General features: G+C 45.1%; 1 protein-coding gene across 5 annotated transcripts; it reads left to right on the top strand.

Moving 5' to 3' along the window:
• Positions 1–2,370: 2,370 nt before the first annotated feature.
• LOC125534101 (putative FBD-associated F-box protein At5g50270) lies at positions 2,371–5,662 on the top strand. 5 transcript variants are annotated; one of them, XM_087544946.1, is made up of 4 exons: positions 2,371–4,014; positions 4,114–4,239; positions 4,362–4,645; positions 5,384–5,662. In XM_087544946.1, the coding sequence occupies exons 1-4, from the start codon at positions 3,067–3,069 to the stop codon at positions 5,400–5,402; spliced, it is 1,377 nt and encodes a 458-aa protein (XP_087401072.1). In that variant the 5' UTR covers positions 2,371–3,066; the 3' UTR covers positions 5,403–5,662. The 5 variants fall into 5 exon arrangements, with proteins under 5 accessions (XP_087401072.1, XP_048553355.1, XP_087401071.1 ...); XM_048697398.2 differs by having other exon boundaries at positions 4,362–5,662; XM_087544945.1 differs by having other exon boundaries at positions 2,371–4,239; positions 4,362–4,637.
• Positions 5,663–9,400: the final 3,738 nt, after the last annotated feature.

Below are 9,400 nucleotides of genomic sequence, written 5' to 3'. Positions count from 1 at the left end.
GCTTAGACCTCGCGTGTCCTCAAGCGAAAGCCGATATTGAGAATTATGTCCACATGTTTAGAGAGAGAGAGAGAGGTGTCGATAAAACAAAATACGGATATAGTAGCATCATGATCATTGTTATAACAACAATAAACTTTATCATAAAACTTCTTATGAGCAAGTAACACTTCATCACATCAACGGAGTATAAAGCATAAACTTTATTGAAAGCAAACAAACTATGTTCTCAGTCAACTTTGTAATTGCAATTCATCATATTTTCAGGAAGGGTCTCGTGTCAAAGCCTTTTGGCAAGTCCACATACTCAACCATCATTTAATCTTCTATGATTGCTAACACTCACAACATATATATGCAGCAAAAAGTTTCAGCCAGACACATAGAAAGATAGGGGCTTATAGTTTTGCCTCCCAACTTGTTCACCTCAAGGGTGATGTTAACAATAATAACTCATGATCACTCATATCCACTGGGTATATGTGCCTAGATCTTTCCCCACCAAATGATGATTGCAAAAGAGAAAAATAAAAAGAAATAGAGGAGAACACTATTGGCTCTTGCATGAAAAGTAAATTCATAAAAGTAAAAGATAGGCTCTTCGCAGAGGGAAACAGAGGTTGTCATGCGCTTTTATTTTTGGATGCACAATCACTTAATGCAAAAAGAATGTCACATTATATTGCCCCTTATGATAGCAACCTTTATTATGCAATCCGTCATTTTTTATTACTTTGCCATCACAAGTTCATATAACGCTTATTTTACTTTACAATAAAAGATCAAACATATTTAGAAGCAATTTTTATTGCTTTATGCACCGATGACAACTTACTTGAAGGAGAGAAGTGATGAGTAGAGAGTAAATGTGATAGTTCATGGGCAGGTCGGTGGCTAAAAGTAAATAAGTTAGGAAAATAAGGTAGTGGGATATAAAAAAAGATGTGGAATGGCTGAAAGGATACGAAAAAATAAAAGGAAAAAAACTTGATGATGTGGCAGATTTGTTGAGGTGATGGCTGCATGATGATTGCTGATATGGATAGCTTGGATGTCAAGAGAAATAAGGTAGTAGGGGGCTCCTATTTAGATATAGTAGGAGCACATGAATGCCTTCGCCAGTTTCATTTGTACTCAGTAGCTGCACTTCTGGCTGGGGGAGAAGTGATGAGCAGTGAGTAAATGTGACAGTTCATGGGCAGGCCGGTGGCTAAAAGTAGAGAAGGTAGTAAAATAAGGTCGTGGGATATAAAAATATGGAATGGCTGAAAAGATACAAAAAAAATAAAAGGAAAAAACTTGATGACATGGCAGATTTGTCGAGGTGGATGGATTCATGATGATTGCTGATATGGATAGCTTGCATGTCAAGAGAAATAAGGTAATAGGGACTCCTATTTAGATATAGTAGGGACACGTGAATGCCTTCATTGGTTTCATCTGTACTCAGTGGTTGTACTTCTGGCCAGGAAAGAAGTGATGAGCAGAGAGTAAATGTGACAGTTCATGGGCGGGCCGGTGGCTAAAAATAGGGAAGGTAGGAAAATAAGGTAGTCGGATATAACAAAAGATGTGGAATGGCTGAAAGGATACATAGAAATAAAAGGAAAAAACTTGATGACATGGCAGATTTGTTAAGGTCGATGGCTGCATGATGATTGCTGATGTGGATAGCTTGCATAGAGAAATAAGATAGTGGGGGACTCCTATTTAGATACAGTATGGATACCTTCGTCAATTTCATGTGCACTCAGTGGCTGCACTTTTGACTGGGAGACAAGTGATGAGCAGAGAGTAAATGTGACAATTCATGGGCGGGCTGGTGGCTAAAAGTAGAAAAGGTAGGAAAATAAGGTAGTGGGATATAAAAAAGGTGTGGAATGGCTGAAAGGATGCAGAAACATAAAAGGAAAAAACTTGATGATGTGGCAGATTTGTTGAGATGGATGGTTGCATGATAATTGCTGATGTAGATAACTTGCATGTCAAGAGAAATAAGGTAGTGGGGGCTTCTATTTGGATATAGTAGATCAGAATTAATGTGGCAAAATCCAGTCTATAAATATCCAGTTCCCCTTTATGGGGGTCTTGAAACATTCTAAATAGGTCATGCATGCTTGATTAGCTCCCAGAAAATGTTGGTAGAAAAAGAAAGGGACCCATCAGAACTCTATCAACATAGGATTCAAAAATAACTTTCTTAATTTCTTCCTCCAAAACGGGTAGGAGCACGGTTTTGGATTTCGTCGGGAATCTTCGAATTTCGTCTGGAATTCGCCCTTTTTGCGAGGGCCCAGTACGAGTATAGCCCGGTCAAATATTTCAGCCTTTGTAGAGAGCCCAACCCAAAGTAGCCCACGCACTTCTCTGGTATAAAAACTGAAGCTGAACCAGCCCCAACCCTAGTTTCACATTTCCTCTCTTCGTTCTCTTCTGCGGCGGCTGTAGTCAACACAACCTCCGCCTCCGCCCAGCCTCCTCCTCCTCCTACAACACGATAACACCCCACCTGGTCAAGGCTCAAGCACTCCTCCTTCCCATGGAGGTTGTAAAGCGCGGCCGTGACAACGCCCGCGCATGAGGCGATCCTGTCGACGGTGGCCGTGGATCGAGGCCACATGAGGTCAAGGCTCCACTTGGGCGTCGACTGAGCCGGCGGCAGCGCCAACAACATCGAGCGTGGCCACAATTTCTGTGATATAGTCTTGTTCTACCTATTTTCAATAGGATTGACAAATCTCGGTCATTATCGTTCAATTTTCGGCCATTTTCGTTCCAAATTTCAAATTTTGGTTTACTCTTTTGGTCCGGGATTCTCCTAAAAATTTCTGAAATGACGAATTTCGCCCATTTCGCTAAGGTCCGGTAAAAAACAAATCCAAAATCTTGGCCAGGAGCAGGCGAGCAGCTCATTCTCTGCCTAAGAGACTTTTTCTTTTCTTATTTTTTTATTTTTTATTATTTCTCCACTGCGCGTCGGCCCAGTCGCTTGCCCTTCCCCCGCTCGTCCCTGTCCCCTGCATTTGCATTTGCTCCCCGCCGTTTGAGTTGCATCGGGGTTTTTCCATGGACCCGGCTCCCGGAGGTCCAGCCGACCTCATCAGCGTCCTCCCGGAGGATCTGCTTCTGGAGATCCTCGAGCGTCTTGGCTCCGCCCGCGCCGCCGCGGTCACCAGCCTCCTCTCCCGCCGGTGGCGCGGCCTATGGACCCGGCTCCCCAGCCTCACCCTCAGTCTCCACGACCTCCCGTTCGGCTCGATCGAGGCCGCGCTCCACCGCGCCGCCGCTCGTCGACGCCCCGGTGTGTACATCTACCACCTCAACATCCGCGTCGCCGGCGAGGCCGGCACGATCGGCGCCGGGAGGTTCTCCTCGCTGCTCTGGGACGCCGCGAGGCTCTCGCCGGTGGAGCTGCGCCTCAGTCTCCCGCGGAACCTGCAAGTCTCCTGCTTGGAGGTGACACTGCCCAGCTTCCACCGCGCCACCTCCATGGATCTACGTGCGCGGGAACTCCACTTAACCGTATGGGCAAAGCCATATGGGCCGATCAATGGCTGCTATGTCCCCTTCCGCTCGCTGGAGAGGCTCTCCCTCTCGGGATGCCACATCGATCTGGCCACCTTCATCCCGTTCTGCCCGCGCCTGCGCGTGCTCCGGCTGAACACCACCGGTCTGATAGACATGAGCAACATTACGGTCCACTCCGCGTCGCTGGAGGAGCTCGTCGTGGAGCACGGCAACAGATGGACCGGCCGCACCCATATCAGCGTCAGCGTCGACTCCCCTGTGCTTAAGCAATTGACAGCGTCCTTCCATGCCTGCGGCAACATCGGGGTGTCCATCTTGGCACCAATGCTGGACAAGGTCTGGTGGCGGTGCTCGTATGCCAAGCCGATCTATGGGCTTGGTCTTTGGGGCCTCTCAGAGGTGGGCTTCAACACCGATGCTGGGAGAGACGCCTGTGTGCAGCTCCCTAGCGTCCATGTCCTGTCCCTACACATATCTGCCGTCCAAGTATATATGTCTCATATCCTGCTTCTTCAATTTAGCGCAATTGCCGGCGAAACTGAACTTATCCAGGATGTCTTGTCGAACTGTTGTTTGTTGTTGCAGAATTCAGTTAGCTTTCCAAATGCAGAGCTCAGCACCAAGGGCCATGTGTTTGGAGCTTTTGTGCTTGGGATGCATCTGATTCGTACAGCTCTACGGAACCTTAAGATTGTCCTGCTAAGATCAGAGGTAATTTATCATATGCTGTGCTTATGCATTGGAATATATATATATATATATATATATATATATATATATATATATATATGCAGTACATGTTCAGCCAATAAGTTCGAGTTACGTTCTTTTAGGTGAAAGATGCATGCCCAGTAAATTGTCCCTGTGATGAGCCTAAGAACTGGAGAACAGAAACTATCACCTTGGCTGATCTTGAAAACATGGAAATTGAAGGCATCGGCGGGGAAGATCACGAGTTTGATTTCTTGAAAGTGATATTTAGATGTGCTCCAATGCTTAAAACGGTGACCGTGAGGCTGTCAGATGGTGTCACTCCAAGTGTCGATTGGTGCACAAAAGTAAACAACATGTTCATGGCATATCCTTCCGTCGAATGCAATGCTGATCTGGTAAGCAGGTATGTTGCATGGTTAGCATACTCAATAGTTGCAAAAGGTTGTTTTATGGTGGTACAGTTTATCAGTCTAAACTCACCATTTAGCCCTATACCTTTATTTTGATCTTAAAGTAAAGCAGTAATGGTAGAAATGTGTCAATGACATGGTAATATATGTTCAAGTTGACTTAGTTTTAGCTTGGTTCTGCCCTCTTTGTTTGCTGAAAAATCGGCACTGTGATGGTCCGCATACTTCAGCAGTGTTCTTCGTTTTTTATGCTACGCTTTTTCTTAGGTTCAGTTTCCCTTTTAACGCAGGCCAAGGGCACTAAAACCCATTTATTTTATATACAAGTCGTCCATACCATCAACTTTGGTCTACACGATATACATGTCAGATGCTATACTGTTTTTCTTATCAGATGCTATACTGTTTTTCTAGTCCACTGAAGTCTGGGTGTGCCTGCACTCCTATAGTTGGCTGCATATGCTCAGATTTTCTTTGTAAACATTTTAGCCTGCACTCCAGTAGTCTGGTTATTTCGTGCATTTTTCTCTGTATTTACATGGACAGACTTCGGCCCTGTTCGGAGACCCGCCACTCCACCACTTCGCTCCCGGAGCTGGAGTCAAAAGGCATGAAGCTGGGAAAGAGATGCTCCAGCTCCTCGTATTTTTAGGAGTTGGAGTGACTCCGAACAGGGCCTTCATATCTGTAAATGACTGAAACAGGTCGTGTTTTACCTCCTCTGCCTTCAGGGCCAAAGCAGTGTGTTGACATGATTATCTGCGGATTAAGGGTGCTCATTAACAAGATCGTCCTCTCCCACGCCGACCAACTCCTATCTGCTTTCAGGATCTTGCTTAATGGCTTTAATCTATGCTACCTCCTGTTGTTTTGCCACTGTAGTGGAGCTACAGACTTGAAGTGGTGCAGTCTCTGATGTAATTCCTAGCATGGTTTCAAATGTGGTACTGATCGACTCCTTTTGGTCGGCTGGTCTGAATATTAGATTTTTAAGTATCTCAAGTTCTCAACCAATGTTGTCCAAGTGATGCCATGTTAAGTACTTACGCCAATGGCTTACATTGAAGAGCAGTGGCACGAGGCTTCTCTTGCTGGTCAAAATTAAGATGGACCTAATAATGTTTGTGCTTCTTCTTTTCTCCAGCATAGCATTATCTAGTGCCAGCGATTGCATGCCTCGATGGAGCTTACCACGTTGCACGCTTCAGCAATATTTATGTTAAGCCACATATATGTTGAACATGCACCCTTTTCAAATATTCCCTCCGTCCGGAATTAATTGTCGCGGAAATGGATGTATTTATATGTATTTCTATCCATTTTTTTCAACAAGCAATTCCGAAGGAGGGAGTACTACATTTGCTTCTCCTAGTATTCGCAGAGCAAGAGTTATTTTTACGGCTCCTAGGATCAGGCAATATTCGAATAACCTGGTGTAGGAGGATTCTTTTTCTTTATGCACCCTATGTTGAACAAAAAATAATCAAAATGTTTATTGAGCTCTCAAAAAAATTCTAAAATGTTTGCAACTGATAGGGGTAATAACTATTGTACTGTTTAAGTTTGTTTAGAAGAGAAATGGTTTTCTTTCAAGCCTTTGCATTGAAAAAGAAAGAAAAGGGTTGATATAGGACAACTCCAGTCTACACTGGTCTGAATTAGTTGTTTTTGCACATCTAGCAAAAAAGTATGTATTCCAATGAAATTTTGCAGTTTCACATGATATTGCAATAGTTGCACATGCTATTACATTTTCCAGCTTTTCTATTGCAATGGCAGAAAGATCCATTAATTATACTGTTGTAAAATTTGTAAGCTGCTGGTATTAAAAGTCAGTCCATGCACGATGAGTAGCAAATGGTTTAGACAGTTATTGCTTCCCGCGATCCAAAATAAATGCCGTGGTTTTAGTTCAAAGAGAGTAGTATTTACCCAAGCATATAATTGATCAAAGAAGGAGACAACAAGTCGTCAAAGTATACAAAATAGAGGGGATCAAGATGAGATTCTACGTGTTCTGCAGGAACTGCTGGCTTTTCCATGTCCTCTCTCAACTGGCTGCCCTTGCACCAGCCACCTCTCCTTGTGGTGCCACACATGGAGACACCTCACCGATTTCATCTTTTGCGATGTCGCACTTGGCTCGCTCCAAGTGGCGATTGGGTCGCTCCTTGCCCCTACTTGGCATACATATGTATCCCAATCGCAGAAAAAGACGCGTAACCAGAGTATAACCTTAGAAACAATATTCCATTATTGGCTCCACTCAAAAGTCATAAGATCATGGTTCCGCATAGAGAACCTCTCCCACTTTACTATTTAGGGACTTAAGCATTGGTGCAAACCCATCCGGTAGATCATGTATCTGCATCCAAATATTTATATGGTTCGAAGCAATTGTGGTGGATTTTGTAAAGGTGGTTGGTGGTCGTTGGTGTAGCACCAACTTCTCAGACCTCTTCGCCGAGATCTAGGCCTTGCCTCCAACGGGCCGCCACATTAGGTGGCTGGCTATTGGGGTCCTAGCATGGACACTTTCAACAGTTCGAAATAAGCTTGTGATCTAGCGTGTGCCTCTTCGACGTGCTATTGACGCGGTGTTCAAGATATGTGGCTATTTGTAGCTTTGGCGGGCGCTTAGCCGCCGCCAAGACTAGGACGCCATCAACATCATCATTGCCGACCTTAGCGCGATGGCTCTTCGCTTGGCGCCGCCGCTCCCTCCTCCACCACCTGAGCCGGATTAGCTTCTCTGCTTGTGGTGCTATGTGTTGGTGAACGCAGTAATTTCAAAATTTTCCTACGCACACGCAAGATCTATCATGGTGATGCATAGCTACGAGAGGGAAGAGTGTTGTCCACGTACCCTCGTAGACCATAAGCGGAAGCGTTATGACAACGCGGTTGATGTAGTCGTACGTCTTCACGATCCGACCGATTCTAGTACCGAAAGTACGGCACCTCCGCGATCTGCACACGTTCAGCTCGGTGACGTCCCACAAACTCTCGATCCAGCTGAGGGTCGAGGGAGAGCTTCGTCAGCACGACGGCGTGATGACGGTGATGATGAAGCTACCGGCACAGGGCTTCGCCTAAGCACTACAACGATATGACCGAGGTGGATTATGGTGGAGGGGGCACCGCACACGGCTAAGACAATGATCAACTTATGTGTCTATGGGTGCCCCCTCCCCCGTATATAAAGGAGTGGAGGAGGGGGGGCGGCCCTCTATGGCGCGCCCTAGGGGAGTCCTACTCCCACCATTCCCCCTTCCAAGTAGTAGGAGTAGGAGAAGGAAGGGGAGGAGAGGGGGAAGGAAAGGGGGGCGGCCCCCACCCAATTCGGATTGGGCTATGGGGGCGCGCCTCCCACCTTTTCCCTTCCTCTCCTCTATTCCACTAAGGCCCATATACTCCCCGGGGGGTTCCGGTAACCTCCCGGTACTCCGGAAAATGCCCGAACTCATCCGGAACCATTTCGATGTCCAAACATAGGCTTCCAATATATCGATCTTTACATCTCGACCATTTCGAGACTCCTCGTCATGTCTATGATCATATCCGAGACTCCGAACTACCATCGGTACATCAAAACACATAAACTCATAATACCGATCGTCACCAAACGTTAAGCGTGCAGACCCTACAGGTTCGAGAACTATGTAGACATGACCGAGACTCATCTCCGGTCAATAACCAATAGCAGAACCTGGATGCTCATATTGGTTCCTACATATTCTACGAAGATCTTCATCGGTCAAACCGCACAACAACATACGTTGTTCCCTTTGTCATCTGTATGTTACTTGCCCGAGATTCGACCGTTGGTATCTCAATACCTAGTTCAATCTCGTTACCGGCAAGTATCTTTACTCGTTCCGTAATGCATCATCCCGCAACTAACTCATTAGTCACATTTCTTGCAAGGCTTATAGTGATGTGCATTTACCGAGAGGGCCCAGAGATACCTCTCCGATAATCGGAGTGACAAATCCTAATCTCGATCTATGCCAACTCAACAAACACCATCGGAGACACCTGTAGAGCATCTTTGTAGTCACCCAGTTATGTTGTGATGTTTGATAGCACACTAAGTGTTCCTCCGGTATTCGGGAGTTGCATGATCTCATAGTCATAGGAACATGTATAAGTTATGGAGAAAGCAACAACAACAAACTAAACAATCATCGTGCTAAGCTAACGGATGGGTCAAGTCAATCACATCATTCTCTAATGATGCGATCCCGTTAATCAAATGACAACTCATGTCTATGGTCTGGAAACATAACCATCGTTGATTCAACGAGCTAGTCAAGTAGAGGCATACTAGTGACACTATGTTTGTCGATGTATTCACACATGTACTAAGTTTCCGGTTAATACAATTCTAGCATGAATAATAAACATTTATCATGATATAAGGAAATATAAATAACAACTTTATTATTGCCTCTAGGGCATAATTCCTTCAGTCTCCCACTTGAACTAGAGTCAATAATCTAGATTACATTGTAATGATTCTAACACCCATGGAGTCTTTGTGCTGATCATGTTTTGCTCGTGAGAGAGTCTTAGTCAACGGGTCTGCAACATTCAGATCCGTATGTATCTTGCAAATCTCTATGTCTCCCTCCTTGACTTGATCGCGGATGGAATTGAAGCATCTCTTGATGTGCTTGGTTCTCTTGTGAAATCTGGATTCCTTTGCCAAGGCAATTGCACCAGTATTGTCACAAAAGATTTTCATT

Source organism: Triticum urartu, chromosome 2A, assembly GCF_056163025.1.
Source record: "Triticum urartu cultivar PI428250 chromosome 2A, HENAU_Tu73, whole genome shotgun sequence".
Lineage (NCBI taxonomy): Eukaryota > Viridiplantae > Streptophyta > Magnoliopsida > Poales > Poaceae > Triticum > Triticum urartu.
Note: the sequence above shows the minus strand (reverse complement) of the source record. Positions and strands in the feature narration are given on the sequence as shown.